Source organism: Siphateles boraxobius, unplaced genomic scaffold (assembly GCF_051911475.1).
Source record: "Siphateles boraxobius isolate OS27281-9 unplaced genomic scaffold, OSU_SipBor_1 19, whole genome shotgun sequence".
In the NCBI taxonomy this organism is placed as follows: domain Eukaryota; kingdom Metazoa; phylum Chordata; class Actinopteri; order Cypriniformes; family Leuciscidae; genus Siphateles; species Siphateles boraxobius.
Genome location: NW_027508799.1, coordinates 32930830 through 32948857, shown reverse-complemented (window position 1 = coordinate 32948857; position 18028 = coordinate 32930830). Strand labels below are relative to the sequence as shown.

The 18028-nt window shown below is 37.9% G+C and overlaps 1 protein-coding gene across 1 annotated transcript in view; it reads left to right on the top strand.

Annotated features, from left to right (window-relative positions):
* cog5 (component of oligomeric golgi complex 5) overlaps window positions 1-18028 on the top strand; it is a 77892-nt gene that overhangs the window by 47798 nt on the left and 12066 nt on the right. Inside the window, exons 11-16 of the mRNA XM_077235134.1 lie at window positions 1487-1568; window positions 5458-5659; window positions 7701-7862; window positions 10127-10226; window positions 13842-13952; window positions 15073-15135. Coding sequence (XP_077091249.1) covers window positions 1487-1568; window positions 5458-5659; window positions 7701-7862; window positions 10127-10226; window positions 13842-13952; window positions 15073-15135 — 720 coding nt within the window. The remainder of the gene's footprint in view (window positions 1-1486; window positions 1569-5457; window positions 5660-7700; window positions 7863-10126; window positions 10227-13841; window positions 13953-15072; window positions 15136-18028) is intronic.

Sequence of the window (18028 nt, the reverse complement as noted above, 5' to 3'; positions counted from 1 at the left end):
CAGTGTCTATCTTAATTAAAGTGCTAAACATCTTGGACACACACACATATATTGAGCAACCCGGTAGATTAGCACATGCAGCACATGTCCATAAGCATTAGACCATATTTGTGTTGTCATGATTCCCAAATGATTATAGACTTCCCTATTTACACACAAATACACACATGGCTCAGACAGTCATTATTCTGTCAGTGATTTGCTAATGCCAGTGTTGTCTGAGTGATAGCATATTCTAGGGTTTATATTCTACTCTTTGTGTAAATATATGTTTTTTTTACCCTGTTCACTTCTATTTTCAGCCCAAATTTCTTACAACAAAATGATTGTAATTTGGTTTCATGTGACAATTTTCCACCTTTTCTCCATATACTACAACTTTTAGGACTAGTGTATGTAAATAATCTGTTATAGCCTAATCCCTTTGCATGTGAAATGAGTAAGAAGAAAATGTGCTTAAAGGAGTAGTTCACTTTTTAAAAAACTTTTGCTGATAATTTACTCACCCCCATGTCATCCAAGATGTCCATGTCTTTCTTTCTTCAGTGAAAAGAAATTAAGGTATTCGATGAAAACATTCTAGGATTTTTCTCCATATAATGGACTTCATTGGGTACCAAACGGTCCAAGGTCCAAATGACAGTTTCAGTGCAGCTTCAAATGGCTTTACGACACCAGACGATGAATAAGTGTCTTATCTTGCGAAACGATCGCTCATTTCAAAAAATAAATAAAAAAAGTTTAAGTTTTATAAGCACAAATGCTCGCCTTGCTCTGTTCTGTGATGCACGTTCGTGACTCTCCTGTTCGAACTCGTTCATCAAAATGAACAAATCTTTTTTCGAGTCATTTCGTTCGTTGAATGAACGAAATGACTCGAAAAAAGACTCGCTCAAAATTAACAAAATTTTTGAATCTTTCGAAAAAAGATTTGTTCATTTTAATGAACGAGTTCGAACAGGAGAGTCACGAACGTGCATCACAGAACAGAGCAAGGCGAGCATTTGTGCTTATAAAACTTAAACTTTTTTTATTTATTTTTGAAATGAGCGATCGTTTCGCAAGATAAGACACTTATTCATCGTCTGGTGTCGTTTAAAGCCATTTGAAGCGAAACTGTCATTTGGACCTTGGACCGTTTGGTACCCAATGAAGTCCATTATATGGAGAAAAATCCTAGAATGTTTTCATCAAAAACATTAATTTCTTTTTGACTGAAGAAAGAAAGACATGGACATCTTGGATGACATGGGGGTGAGTAAATTATCAGCAAAAGTTTTTTGTAAAGTGAACTACTCCTTTAATTAGTAGTTTTTATTGAGGGTTAAATGTGACCTGGACATTGGAGTCACTAAAGACAATCATATCAGCTTTGTTTGCATAGTGTGTTAATGTTTTTGTTTTTATGTGTGTCAAAGGCCATTGTGGTAAAGTTCAGCTCTGGCTGCTGTTTGTAAAGTGTTTTCTCCATCTCTTTTTCTCTCAGGATGGGCAGCCTGACATCTTGCACACCTTCTGGAGTTCAGTCACTCAGACGCTCTCTGAGGAGCTACAGAAAGCCACAGCTGGTGAGTTTCAGTCTGAGGTTTTTGTTTAAGATGATGCCCTGCCATGCATCTCAAAAGCTCATTCTGTGTGTGAGTGTGTTACACAAGCTCCCCTCCTGCGCCTCGTCTCTCTCTTCTCCTCCGCTCTTGCTTTCTTTTCATCACATTGCAGTCGGATTCAAACTCTATTACCCATGTACACACTTCTGGTGTTGCTTTTGAGAAGACTGACTGTTAACCCTTTCCTCTTCTAACTGAGCTTGTAAGCCATCTCAGATATTGTTCATCCGCAGCCTTTACACGATCATCTCGAGCCTGGAGGGCTTCTTGGAGAAGCGTTTACATTTCCGTAGTCTGAGATGATTCTTCAAGCTCAGACGCAGCCAATGAGAGAGTCCAGCATAAAGCAAATAAAAAATGATCTCTCCATTTATCTCAGGCTGTTATCGTCACTAAGGAGCAGGATGAATCAAGGCAGGTGTTTGGTTACAAGGGAATATGGAGGAAAATTGTGACCTTCAAAGTTCAAACGTGAGATTCATTTGACTCCACAGATGTGTAACCAAAACAGACTTCTCTCTTTACACAACATCTGCATACACAAGTGTTCGCAAATAAATTACAGCATTATTTGCAGTGTAGGGGAGTAAACAAAAAAGTTGTGACTGTTAATTTTACAATTTTTAATAAACTGCAGAAGGATAGTATGTCATATGATGATTCTTTAGATAAGTAGATAAGTGCTGTGTGCTTAAAATTAGCCTGTAACTGTGGAAGCTACCATTTCAAAGTCACTTCTTCCACCAAGTGAGATTTTCTTGAGACTTTTGTATTGTATATCAACTGATGGATTTCTAGGCTGGTAACAATGCATTTTACAGACAAATTTTATCCATAGCTACTTGTAAGTTCATGCGTTCCCTTGGAATCAAACCAATGACCTTGTTTGATTTGCTGACCTTGCTGTTGTTAGTATCATGCTCTGGTAACCAAAAGGTTATTGTTTCAAACCCCAGAAGGAACATTTCATGCGCTATAACCATTGCTCTCTTGATTTAGGCACTTAATTCTAGGTTTCTCCAGAGAAAATGTTTTCTGGATGAATGAGTCTGGCAAATGAATGGCAAATTTAAATTTCATTACTAACTTCATTGATGACATCTACATTATTTTGGTGGCAGTATTTCAACAGAAAACCATTCTTGATACCTCAGAATCGACTCATTAATCGAGCACATGGCTTATGATTGCAAACAGTGTCTATCTTAATTAAAGTGCTAAACATCTTGGACAGCACGTCCACCCTGCAGAGACACAGTAATTTAGACCGTGGCCTTGATGGTGCGGCCCTATTGATCCTTGCCTGTGTTATCACGACCTAAAGATGCTTTGTGCTTCACTCCCGCTGATCAATAGAAAGCAAATAGGAGCCTTTGCATCGCTTTCATTATCCAAATGCTTCTGCATTACTCCTTCTTATAAGCCTTTATCAAGCCTGATTTGAAACCTCTCAATCAAACTTGCTTTTGTATTCTCAGAACCCTAGGTGGCTTACTTTCATACATCTATAAGGGAACTTTGCCAAAATACTCTCAAAAATGGAGAATGTTCAAGGTGAAGATGCTCTCAAAAAAACTATTATGGCTCCAAGTGGCCATCAGAAAACATTTTAGCTCTCGGGTCGACTGTTATAGACTCTGTCTTGAGACATCACTCTGCCATAAGCCTTCAAAGAAGATCTGTTTATAAATGATTTATCGCTCTCTCTTTGTCCTAAAATACGTTTTGTGACTACTGACAGCTCCCTGTCTCTTCCCAGAATTCTTTCCTGAACTGTTTGCCTTTCAAAGAGGATGTCAAAGGATGAAGCCAGTATTCCTCTTAATGCTTAGTGTGAGCTTTGTCTTCCACATTGCTTGAACCCTGGGGACCCATGAATTATTTTGCTAACCGTCATAGTGCTTGTTAAGGGTCAGTTCTGCTGTTTTTATTATTAATGTTATTTTTCTTTTTCATTTCATTATTGTATCACAACATGAAAGGCAAAATCTGGACCTTGAATAAAACTTGTTCAATGAACATTTTTCACCATTTCACCTCTGACATTTGTTTGTTGTTGTTTATCATGAACCTCATCACCTTCCCTGAGGAAATATTTTCTTGACCGTCAATGGTTGTGTTTGTACACTGCTCTGTGGCAGTTTTATGTAGTGAAGAAATTTAAGCTTCACTGCCAGCAATAAGTCAGAAATGTAGCATCAGCTGAATATGGTTACAGCTCATAGTCAGTACTCCATCAGTAGAGCAGAACTATCGTGGCTCGCCTTTGTTTGGGTGACGGTGAAACAAAGATGGAAATCGTTTAAAATTCTTGCTCAATTATGCATTCATCAAATCAATCTGCATAGGAAACAATCTGCATAATATCCATAATTGAGCATTTAATCACATGTAAAATTGGGTTATTACCATATTAATGAATAAGTATTTTTATACAATTCCATCTGTTTGACTCTCCATGCATTCTCTTTATTTCGCGTTATTTTTTTAGAGTGGTTGGCGATTAGGGAATTGTGTTTTTTCAGGTCACTGTCTCGCTAAGAGAGGATATGTAGTTTTAAATCATTCTAGATAGTCATATGGTATTCACAAAAATGACTATTTAAAGTCAACCCTGACTATGGTTAGTTTCCTTTTAAACAAAAGTTCCAATCACAATTCAGTTAATGCTATTGTTTTAGTAATGCAGTCTTCTAAATATGGCTGCCCCCTAATAGTTGACCAAATGTTAGCTGACGAGAAGAGTCTTAGTTGACCAAATTTTAATTAGTCGCAAAATAAAGTCACGGACAGATTGTAAACTCAGCTGGTCCATGTGGTAATTCGAGTATGTTGGCCAGGAATGCCAAACATTCATCTATCATTCATCGACTTAACTATGGCTTATCATTTGAAACTTGTAAGTAATAGCATAACGTTTACCACTTTACTTGCTCTAACAATAACCTGGATAAATGTGCGTTATTATTGTCATATATCCAAGTGTTTGTGCGGACTAACCCGGAGACGCCGGCACGATCACTTAAATTGATTTCTGATAACCGTGGAAAGAACTTAAAAATACAAATATAAATTTTGGTCATACAGATAAACGCGTAAGACAACATTCAAAACTGTTAAGGGTCTACTTTTATTTTATAGCAACAATTTTTGCTTTTGTTTGTGAATTTTTTGCAATTTGTAAAAATTAAGGAAATAAACAGGATGTGCTTTCTGCAGTCCTGGGTAATGTCTACTTTTAAATGAACGAATTTAAATCCAAAAACACATATTCTCTGAAAATGAAATCTGTATGAAACATGCATTTTTCTCGATAGGCACATCCACTATACTGCAGAGATGACGAGTCTGTATCGTCAACTGCATCTTTGCACTGACTCAAAAATGCCTAGTTTATTAAAAAAATATAACAATGTTCAGATAGTCTCCGTTCTGTTTGTTTTCCCCGACACATTCGTATTACTTTTGCCGCTGCGCTGCGGCAAGCTTTATGCGTGTTCTTGAGCGCTTTATCTATATTTTAAAGGCTCAATATTATGGTTTGGTATTTCTCTGTATTATAGAACAATGTTACATATAATGTTCTTTCTCAACCCTCAAACTCAAACCATTTTCCAATGCCACCCTTCAGTATATATTTAAGTAATTAAATTAATATAAGCGTGCGATTAAGTCGAATTCTGGCTTAAAATAACGACTACCAGTCGACTCGAAAAAGTCGGGGACAGCACTGTTCTAAAATCTAGCCAATATTGGGACAAAAGACACAACACATGAATTTATCCAAGTGTCCATCTTCGCTATTTAAACGCGCCCCCCTCTCTATTTTTTTTTTTTCATTTGTTCACAGCATCAACCTTCCTGAAGCAGGCTCTGGAAGGAGAGTATCCCAAACTCTTGAGGCTTTATAATGAGCTGTGGAAGCGGCTGCAGCAGTACAGCGCCAGCATACAGGGGGCGCTGGCGAGCAGTGGTGCGGGTCTAGATGTGGAACTGCCAGCATCAGAGCATGAGACTGACGATATGTTCACCCGGACCAAACCAGACTATGAGTGAGTACATGTACACTAACTCTCTAACATTTTTTTTAAAATAATTCTTCTGTAATTACTTAACGATTTAATCAAGTTTAGTCCCATACAGCAATGTTCCATGATACATAATAGTTTCTACCAAAATACAGTAGCTGCTACAATATTTTTTTATGACAGTGGTTGCTAATACGAAGTTACTAGAGTTTTATTGTAGTTACAACAGTAACTGTTATGAATATGGTCTTTTTGTAGAAACTATTATTTCCATGAAACATTTTTTTCAAGGGGAATCTATAGTAATGCTTGTTTTTAGTACAAAATTGCAGCTATCAATCGCTGAAATGAAACATGCTGACTGATTTAACATTTTGGGATGTCAAATGCAAGCAGTCAAATAGAAATGCCACGATTTCTCATCATAAAAACGAGAAGTTCATTATCTACACAAGCTATCATCTTCCTAATCATTCCTGGTGGCGCAACAAAGATTCTGCCTACCCGCAAAGTGCTCTCAAAACTGATCTCATTAATCACACAGCATTTCTGCCTTTCACCTGCATAGAGAGATGCATTAGAAAGCAAAGAAGCTCTTCTACTCTCAGGCACATTGTCAAATAATCTCCTAGAATGCATCAACGTTTCTGCCACTGCTCTGATCAAACACCCAGATCCCATAATCACGATTGTCCCCTAAACGGCCCACGTTTTACGCACAGTTGATCCTATCCCATAATACAGCTCAAAAAATCTTGTCAAGATGCATGACATAGCTGACAACCAGCAATTAAAGCCAAGATTATTACAGCATCTTGTCAAAAACTAGCAAATGTCAGGGTTATGTGGGGGGTAAACGGTTTTCTTTGTATTTTATTTAGCAGAAAATCAGTAGATTTATATTTGGCTCACATAAAAGACCTTCTTTGTGGTAGAGTTCTGTGCACTGCTGAAAGTTCAACATTGAACAGCATTCGCTGAGTTAAGTTTAGAGAGAAACAAAATTGATGCTATTGTTATGGAGAAATCTATCATGTGTTCATTTGCTGAGCTCCTTTTGTCCTGTCTTTAAAAGTCAGGTTCAGCTGTTTTTTAGTTTCTGACAATTATGATGCTGATTTTCTCAGCCTGTTTACAAACGCTTACATTTTTTGCTTTTTAGCATTTTGATGAAAAAAAGGAAGCGTGCATAATTTATGATAATGAATGACTTTTAACCCTCTATTTCACATTATTTGTCCAGTTTTTTTGTAATTATTATTTTAATGGCGATTCTTATTACTGTAATACAGTATATTTTACTGTATTGCAGTAAAAATACTAACTAAAATGTTTTTTTATTTAAATCAGAATAAATGCCAGAAAACTAATACTATATCAGGATATATACAGTAAATGCAAATCATTACTTTTTTATTTTATAGTGATGAGAATTAGATTTTTTGCATTATGATAATGAAAATTTTAGAATCAAATAATATTCTAAAATATGCTTAATTTTCATACCTTACAATATAATCAAAGGTCTGAAACTTTTAATGAAAATAGTAGCCATTGAGGAAACAGTATTACTACAGTCATATCTCAGTTATGCTTTTTATCAACAATTGGTCAAACAAAAGAATGATTATTTGAAATTAAGAAGCTGTAAGCCAGGAGAAGTAATTTATTACAATGGCGAAATCAAATGCTTGAGGCTTTGATCCCTACTGAGATGAGAAGTGTAAGTAGGCTACGGTTTCATTAAGGGCCATTCGGTACTTTTGATTTAGTCTAATTTGTAATTATCTCTACGGGCAGGCCTCTGATTAAATTTACAGATTTAGGTCAGTGAAATTGTATACATACACACAGTGTATGTAATGTGTATCACATCATACATGTCACGTATTTATCAAAATAACATCATGTACTCAGAGTACATAAAGTGATAATAGTTTGATGACAGGAACATTAGAGATGACCTCAAGGTACAGCAACTGCCAGAAAACACTTTGTCTGGCATTTACTTGTTATACTCTTTGTAAAGCAAATTAATAACTGTTTTGATGGGGTTTGTTTCCAGTCCAGAGAAGGATCTGAAGGATTCTCTTCAGCCATATGAAGCAGCATACCTGTCCAAGTCTCTGTCCCGACTCTTTGACCCCATCAACCTTGTTTTCCCTCAAGGGGGCCGAAACCCACCCTCTAATGATGAACTGGACAGCATCATAAAAACAATAGCCAGGTACACCTCCAAAATACATTATAACTCTTTCAATATACTGCCTTCTAAATAGGGATGCAGCGATTACCAGATTTCACAAATAACCGCGCTTTAAAACGTCACGGTTAATTAATCGTAAAGACTATGCTACACCGAGTGTTCTGCACGGAACGGAAATTTTGCAACTAACTAAATAAATAATAAAACTAATAAACTAATAAAACCTAGTTTATTAGTTTTATTTATTTAGTTAGTTGCAAAATTTCCGTTCCGTGCAGAACACTCGGTGTAGCATAGTCTTTACGATTAATTAACCGTGACGTGTTAAAGCGTTTTAAAGTTTATTTTAAACTAATAAAACCTAGTTTTGAATGAAAAAACTAGTAAGAAAACCTATTGACATGTTCGTCAATGAGTAAAAACTAGACGAAAATGTTAGATAGTGACGATTTGGGAAGCGATCCAGTCAGAAGTGATGGCCTGCGTTTGTGGTAGATGTGCACATTTGTACTGTAATGTGCTCATCTACCCAGCGGTCCCATAAAACGTTAAAAAATGTAAACGTCTGGGAGAATGAATAGAGCAGACATATATATATAGATCTTAATAAGAGTGACGATGCAAAAAAGAGCTCTATTCTTTACGGTTTTCTGTGCGCACACACCCGACCCAAAGCGTGCAGCCATGCACAATAGACACCTATAGCGCGCGAGTACTGAATTGAGCTCTCTTTCGTGTCTGAATAGACAAATACACACAACATTATGTCTAAATGTCCGTTTTGGAGAGTATTCATGTAAACTAGGTCTATGTCGGTTATGTCTTAAACAGTTGTGAGTGTATCGGATGTGGATCAGTGCAATTGGATCCGCATGTCTTTGGACATGATCCGATGTCTTAAACTGATAGTGGATAATAAACCTATTGCGGTCTATTTTCTTGTATTGATCAAGCAACAAAAGAAAAAGAGAAAATCATTCACTGTTTGTTAATAATAAGGATTAATTATATTCATACAAATAAATATGTCTGCTTGAAAGAATAAAGAATGATGTATGCAAGTAGTTAAAGAATGCATATCTCATTCATTGAAAAGAAGACTGTGTTTTACTTTAGGAAAAGTGGTTTTCATTTTTTACATTTGTTTTCTTTTAAAAGAAATACATGGTTAATATTTAGCTTACATTTAATTCAATAGATCCAAAGACTTTGTTTATTCTTATTTTCATTGGGATTTATTATCCCTTTATAGTATTATTTATGTTTTTAAGTCAAATATCAACAATATATTGTTTTCAGGTGTTCTACCTCAGGTTGAAAATAAATTTAGAACAAACTAAACGCTTGACAATTTTGTGATCTATTTCAAAGAGCCCTGCAGCTTTTGATTTAATTTGTTATTTTTAAAAGGAAAATACTGGATGTTTACAAAGCACTTCTCTTTAATTCCAAAGAAAGAGATTGATTATTGTTTGTCATTTTATAATTTTGTACTGTGTTGTGGCAGGAATAAATAACACATTAAAATCTAGTGTTGAGTGTTCATGTGATATTATATATTAGTAGTGTTGTGAAATTAACTGTTGCATAATAATCGTGATAATCGTTAAATCGTGATTATTTCTCAGACAATAATCGTACTTACAAAATCTGTAATCGTTGCATCCCTAATTATAAGATATCTCATTTTGGCCAAATGTTAAAGGGTAAGTTACCTGATTTTCAACCAGCTTTGTATTGTTACAATGTCAGCAGTATATGTGAATTTCAACTAAACTGTTTGTCAGCGAAAGAAAAAAATTATAAATCTACAGACCGAGCTTCCGCATTTTTGTATTTCCACCCACAGACAGTCAGATCGAAAGAGAAGAGTGCCAAAATCAAAAGTGCATTATGGGTGTTGATGTTTTTTGGCAAAAGGGAATGCCATAGCCCTTTTTCTGTTTTCTCTAGTCATGTAGCACTGATTATTGCATTTTTTTTAATTGCATTTCGCCTGCATAGACAGCCTAGTTTTATTAAAAGCCCATTTTGCCAGTGGTGAATTACCCCTTTTAAGGAAGCATTGCATGTATTCTTGATAAGGAAGGTAATCCTAATACTAAAAGCCTTAATTTAATTCATTTAATACTAAAAAGCATTGATATAATAAACAGTCTAATCTATTTACAGATGGACAAATAATGGGCTGGAGAATTTATGATGATTAAATTGGACTACTGACACTGTTTGTATTGACTGTAATTGGTTGACAGTTGATCCTGTGTGTTGTTTTTGCACGTTAGTGAGCTGAATGTTGCATCAGTGGATTCCGGCTTGACGATCGCAGTGGCCAAGAACGCAGCCAAGACGGTGCAGCTCTTCTGCGTCAAGTCAGAGCAGCTGGTAAGAGACACACAGGGATAATGAGCTAGGTTGAGTGGGAGGCTGTCTGCTCTCATGCCCCTCAACCCTGCCAGGGAGGTGACGTACACGGTTGGCGAATGAGCTCATTATGAAAGCTGGGGATGGTTGGGGCTCATCTCTACAAGCGTCAGGGAATCAGTGCACCTGCTGAGAGCCGTGACCTGGACAAGAGGCGGGGAGGATCCCATCCTGCCAAGTTAGAGGTGCTAGTTGCTTTGGTCTATAAATCAGGCCAAGGTGAGAATACAGAGTGAGATTGTGTCAGAATGCTAGGTCAGTAGTTGCTCAACTAACAAATAAATACCTGTAATTGGATGAAAAATCTGTATGCAACACAATGTTCACGCTATTAGTTTACTAAATGTACTTCTCTGTTGCTATTTTGTGGGCATTGAAGTGGTCAGAGTGGATTGAGTCTCCATCTCAATGTAAATAGTGACCAGTTTCCCAATGATCCTCCACATTGAGTTACATGAAGATAACCGGCGTAAAAAACTTTTCAATGAGATCATTAATCAATAAATCAGTAGATTTATCTGGTTCGAGTTAGCTGAAAAACTGATCGAGCTTTCTGAGAATTAATCCATTAAATCCTTATTCAGTCAATTTGTCCTGTTCTCCAAAGATCCTGCGGCTGACTTCAGAGATAAGACAAAAAAAATAATTTAAAGGCAACATGAAAACTTAAATTTGTCCTATTTACTTTCTTGAGGGGAAAAAAACATTTCATGGTAATGTAAAACCTTGATCAACATTTGACACAATTATAAAATGGTAATTTCCAAGCCTTGAGAGAAGTCATGGAAATAACTATAGCAATCAAAATTTTCTTGTTGTACTTGGCTCTAAATTTTTCATAATTTAAAACGGGGGGTAGTCAACCTGCCAGTAATTTTCAGTGATCCTGAACCTTGATTAGGTGGTTCAGGCGTGTTTGATCTAGGAGGAGATTTCTCCATGGGCAGATTTGAAATTATTTCATTGCCTATAATGTCTCTATTAGGTAATTAAATGTTTTATCCTCATCCAGTAATCATGAACACATGAAAAAACGTCATGGATATTCACCTGTAACTTTCTGGTCTTTTAAATAACTTTTTTGTATAATCATGCTTGACCCTACATTATTTCTTGCTGAATATTGTATTTCACTCCGAACATAATGAAAGTTCAATGTGTTTTGATTACTGATTTATGTTGTCGGACTTTTCATTTGTATGTTTGATTTCTTTAATTTTCCTCTCAGCTGTTTAAACTGCCTCTCAGCTTTAGAGAAAAGACTCGACTCGCAAATGTAGGTCTATCTCCATTCACTGTGAGCCGGAGGTGTGATTGATTTTGCCTGGCCAGGGAGGGTGTGATTGGATTAGTCCAGTGTCTGTCCTCGAATCACTGGCCTACTGACTCAATCTGTCTTATGTCAGCAAGCAGATGAATAACGAGAGTTTGGTTCTGTTCTTTCCTTCAGGACAGATGTGTGGGATGAGCCATCAGAACCCTGTGAACTCAATTCAGGGTCAGTTCAGAGCCAAACCTTGACCTCTCCTTGGACTATGTTCAGGAAATTATATCATAGTAGCATATTGCATAAATCTCTTAAGCAGGCCTCACATTCTTGGGAACAAGAAGATCCCCAAGACACAGATGGTTTCTTTTTTATCAAACCCAGCTTAACACGATCACAAACAGACTACTCGGTTAATGGATGGATATTAATGAAGACAAAGGGAAGGGCTGTATCTCTGACCTCTCATATCCTTCCTGCAGTGATAATAGAAAGGGACTTAAACCATCTCTAATGCAGCGATTTTTCGCAGAGTGCACTTGCAGGGAGAATGATTCCTGAAACGTGGCTAAAATTGCTGCCCAATCTGCCGTATGGATGGCTTTGAGAGTGATTCTTTCATCACAGAAGCTGAAGCCAGTGTCCTGATGATGCACATTAGCCGCGTTTCCACTGCCGGGCCAGGGCCGAGCCGTGCTAGTGCGTGCCAGGGCCAGTCGCGTTTCCACTGTCACTTCCGGGGCTTGATCGGGGCTTACTCAGGGCCAACGGCCAGGATTTCTGGGCCGTCGAATACCTTAGGCCAAAGCGGGCCAGCTCGGGCTAGAGGCGTGGGCAAGGTAAAAGGCGTAGTTTATCGGTGTTAGGGAAACTTATGGTCTGCGGCAAAGCCGGCAAGATGCACATTTCACTTTTTTTATATCGCGCAAAATAATCGCTGCTCGAAATGGAGAATCGCCTGTACTGGTCTGTCGAAGATACCAAAGCTCTTCTGAGAATTTGGGCAGAAGAAAGGGTACAACGTCAATTTGATGGCGTGTGAAGAAACGAGGACGTTATAAAATACATTGTTGCTGAATTTTCTAAGCTAAGCATTCAGCGAGCAACGCTTCATGTTGCGGGGCTACTGGCCCGGCAGTGGAAACGCAAGCCCGGTGCTTAAGGCCTAAGGCCTAAGGCCAATGGCTCTGCTCGCTGTTAGCCCTGGCCCGACAGTTGAAACGCGGCTATTGTCATTGTCCAATCAGATGATGCAATTAATGCCAGTTTTCTTCAGTAGCTATGCTGAGAAACACTGTAGAGTTTTACTTAAGTTACAAACACTCTTCGATAGTTTAACTAAAAAATATATTTTTACCTCAAATGTACTTTTGTTTTAAAAACTACTTTAGGTTATCTTAAAATGGCTTGTTACTTGGCAAGCTACAGTTTGAAAGAAGTTTCCTGTAATCTGGTTTAGCTATAGGGGAAATATTTGACAACAGTGCTCTTCTCTGAGGATTACAGAGGTATGATGTTTTTGGTCTTCGGGCAGACATAGGGTTGCATGGCAGTTAATCTCAGAATGGTTCATTTATTGGACTTCAGATATGCACCGGGGGCTTTGCTTTATTTAACATCAGGTGTGAAGGAGCAACCCACCTAGAATCATGACTAGTGTTACTGCATCTCCTCACCTGCCACGGGAAACGTTAATTAACTGTTGCCTTTCCATTTTTAGACCGTTGCCATGGTACTCACATCCTATGTGGCTTTTCCTCGCAGACGATGTGTGATATTTCTTTTTCTCCCCAATTTTATTTCCCCAGCCCCCAACCTTTGATGAGAGGAGGCCGTGCTTCTTTTTTACGATTTTGACTTTGAGTTATTTTGTCTGTAGCAGCTGTTTGTTTATGTCAGTAGGCAGCAATGCAGCACGAATGTGTTTGTGTGCGGTGGTCCACTCGTGACTAAGGCAACTCTCTGCTTGTTAGTTCCTGTGGTGTGGCACTAAGCAATGGCAAATCCTTCTTCTTTTTCCCCTCCCTGTTGCTCACCCTCCTACCCACAATGCCACCTGCTTTTGCTGTCTGAGCTCCATGGTGACGCCCGTGTCTCAGCATGCTGACCGCTGTGCCACCACTGAGCAAAGCGCTTCTGACCTCAGACGAACACTGGGACATCTGGGGAAATTAGTGGTAGCCTGCGGTCACCTCGCTTTTGAAGTTGACTCTATGATTATTTACTCAAGTCTTTGGTTGTGACACTTAATATTGTTTAATCCCTCTATTTTCTCCCTTTCTTCTCACTTCCTTCTGTCTTTCTCTCAGCTGTGTACGCAGGGGGACGCCAGTCAGGTGATCGGACCCCTGACCGAAGGCCAGAGGAGAAACATTAACGTGGTGAACTCTCTTTTCCGCCTGCAGCAAGCTGTGGCTAAAGTAAGTCTCATATGCAAGACACTATAGTTATTATAGGTTTAGTTCACTCTTTAATGCCGGATTTTTTTCATTTATTTACCCTTGTTGTTCCAAACCCATACCTATGTCTTTCTTTCTTACATGAAACAATCTGTTGATGATTTAAAAGACTGTCTTCTGTACTTTGATATGCAATCAAAGGGAATGGGGTAGGGTGCTAAAGCTGCAAAAATCAGTAAAAGTACCATACTACAAAAAAAATCAGTAGAAGTACTACAAAAGTATTCAGACTTGTGTGCTAAATTCCTACATATTTGAATATACATGGCTCCAATAACATTTGACAGCCGTGGTAAATAGGAAATCAAAAATGTCCTCAGACAAAGCTGATATAGCTCTCATAACACTTGACATATAGTCCATAAGGGCTAAGAACTATTTATGTGGTACCTATTCGATTTCATTGTATTGTAAAAAAAAAAAAAAAAAAAACCTCTCTGGACATTCTGCACATCTCTTTTTGTGCTTTTAGTTCTAATGGCATGTGGTGATTTAATAGATGTTTTGCCATTATGTGCTTCCCAAAGCTGTGTTTTATAAACAGATGCTCATAAGAACTCAATCAGCAAAATGCATGAAATCACTACTAGAAAACTGTAGTGGGTATTCAAATATTAGACTGTTTGAAGTTATTATAGAGTCCTGCAGTATTATAAAACTCCTCTATGTGCAGGACACCTGTCTATAAAGAACAAATGGCTGCAGTGCCTTTACTCAGTCTTTCCTCATGAGAGAGTCTTGGGGAAACTGCAGACTCATCACTAGTCATATCTGTACAATATGAGTAGTGATATTTCACAAGTGGCTTTTTAAGCACCAGATGATGTAGTTCCCGGTCTGCCTCATTAAAAAAACATGACAGCAGAAGCTTTTTCTTGCCTGTGATTAATAAGGTAATAAAAAGAGATTACTCTATGATTAAATATTTAAACTGGAGGTGATCAAAGTTTTACTTGTGAAAAGTGAGGCCGCTTGTTTCAGTGGGATTATTTGTTTTAGGGCCTGAACTGTGAGTAAGGACAGGAATTATGGTTTAAGGGCTATAAACGTTGGATGATTTCTGATTTTGAGTTGTTTTCAGGTTATATCTGGACTGGGCACCTTTCCTCCAGGAGCAGAGCAATCGCTCACAGCATCTTTACAGGTAAAGCAAAAACTGCAAGATCCCATTAACACCTAGTGTTAACATCACAATGATCATGAAGCATATTCATAGTTAATATAGCTTCTAGATTAAATAACAATGCATTCTACTTGAAACATCACATTTGTGGTTACATTGAAATTCAACGATATGTGCTTTTTTGCTATATGAAAATGCAGCGATAAATTGACAGTAAATTATATATAGTCACCAAATAAAAGACGAAATACAATTAAGACCAGTCACTGGAGATGCATGTTAATAATAGGGTGTAAACGACGCCTAACTGCATTTGGTCACATCAATATCTTTTTATACATGTATTTTATTTAGACATAAGCTCACAGCAGGCTGTGACGGATCAACTGAAGTTTGAAATCCAAGTGCAGTTTATTCCAAAATCTAAAAATGTACAAAAACAAAACAATGACTTGAAAATAAATGTAACATGAACTTGACTAGGCTTGGTATGGCATGGACATGAAACTCACAACAGTGGGTTACAGCGTAATATGACAAAGCTAGACTCAGAAACATGGTAACATCAGGGGTATGAACGCAATGACACAATGGACTAATGGGAACTTGACACAATAGAAAAACAAAAGCACAAGGCATGATCACATGGGGAACATAGGAATCACCATAAAAACAAGAACCCAACCAAACACCAACCCTTACACAGGTAATGCCTTCTATATTCATAACATTAATTTTATATTGCTTTTTTCAACAAGTGCACTGCACTATTTATGCAGACAGTGGTGCGATACAACATTAAGCTTTGAGTATTTGTTTGTGCATCCGTGATAGAAAGAGATTTAAGAGGCGAGCGCATGGGACAGTGAACAAAGGGTCAGAATTTTGATAGAAATGCAGCAGCCGCACACAATCACACACAGAGGCTGAAGGTGGTTTTAGAAAGTAATTGGGTAAACATTGAGCTGCTCTGAATTCATCGGTCTCTCCCCTGAGGTAAATTGGCTATCAGATGAGTAAAATGGTCATTCTCTTCCCCTTTATCTCTTTTAACAAAACCTGCCAGCTGTACGGGATCGCGTTCACTCTCTAACCCCTGATCTTTAAGTGTAAACACAACAGTACAAGGTGAAAATACACTACCACACTTTACCACCCGCTGTCCTCAGAGTTGGGCACCCACTCTCTTCCTATGTTGGGTATGTCATCTGACAAACCCCTGTCCCAAATGACTCACATGATGTGGGAACGTACGGTCTTGTGGCCTTTATTTGCACATGACCCATGAAGTCCATGAGATCATGGTTATCAGAAGATCTTCCACTTATCCTATTGAAAAGAGTACAGTACTACGTGTCAAAGACTTGTAAAATCAATCACCTTTATTTATATAGCCTAGCGCTTTTTACAATACAGATTGTTTCAAAACAGCTTTACAGTGATAACAGGAAAATAATGCAACAAAGTTTTTTCTGCTGTACAGCAATCTAGAAGAAAACAGTGTCATAGTCCAGCTTAAAGCAACACTATGTCGTTTTTGCGGTTTTCGCTCTCGGGGTCCCCCTACAGTTAGGAAACAGTATTGTCTTCTACTACTGTCGTAAAATCTGTCATGGTTACACCAGGTGATACACGTGTGCATTTGTTGACAAGCCGATACTGTCTTGAGTTCTCGTGGGCAGACTGCCAGCGTTGCGTGTGAAATGTCTTCATCCCAGGTACATTGCCATATATTTCAGCATGTTATATGAATATAATTTCATGGGTTTTATTTTTTTCAAACGTCAAAAGATCGCGTAGCTCACGTTTACAAGACATCGTCATTATAGTAGCCTATTGTCTACTGTTTTACATAACGGATATGCTAATTCAATTCAATGTTTGTGTGGAAGAAAAAATCTATTTGCATTATAGCCAGAGGCAAGACACTTTCACCAGAAAAATAAATACACAAACATATCAGCCTGCAGACATTAGGATAGTTATCCTGAAAGATTATTTATTATAACCATCGTAAACTAGCATGTTAGTGTAGCTACCAGATTGATGATTCGCTACTCTACTAGCATTACTTGATTCATGAAGATAAATGGAGGACCAGATAGATTCAGTAACATGGCCAGGCCATGTTATTCAGCCTTTTACATTTCGCGTGATAGTCAGCTCCCTGACTCCCTGATTTATTTATAAATGTATAAAGACTTTACAGATGACTGACTGCTGCGCTTGTGACAGGGTGCATGTTACTGAAAGAACGAGCAGAGAGCCGGTCGCGCGCGTGCACACTCTCACCGTCTTCAAACTGTCTTGCTCTACCTCCAAATAGGGATCCTCGTCCGGTCTTTTAATTTGTCACTCTCCCTTTTTCTTCTTTTAGTCTCCTCTGACAAAACCTTTTCCTTCTTCCTTTTAGTTGTTGCTTCGGTCATGACAACAACATACAGACGGGTATCAAACACTAGTTGGGCTCTCACGTCAGAATCTGAGGAAGTGGGGGAAGTGACGTATGCCGTAAAGCAGTCGAATTTTGTAGTTTTTTTTGTGCTCGGGTTCCTACCCGAAACCCGAAGTTACATAGTGCCAGTAAAAGCGATACAGACACTGTCAGGCTATGGCAGACGTGTCATTCAGCCTATTGTAAGTCGATGTACCATCACAAGGGTCTTGGAAATATATAATGAAGGTTGAAAAACTACATAGTGTTACTTTAAGTAAATTCAGTGATGGTTCATTTGAAAGTTACTAATTGAGTTAATTTATCTATATAGCCGCTCTGGAGAAAACCGTGATGTCATCATCCAGCTCAGTTAATTTCTCATATAATGGTGACAAATGCAGGCAGATCAATAATATTATTGAATATTAAATATCACAACTAAGCAAGCCAAAAGCCAATGGCGACAGTGGCAAGGAA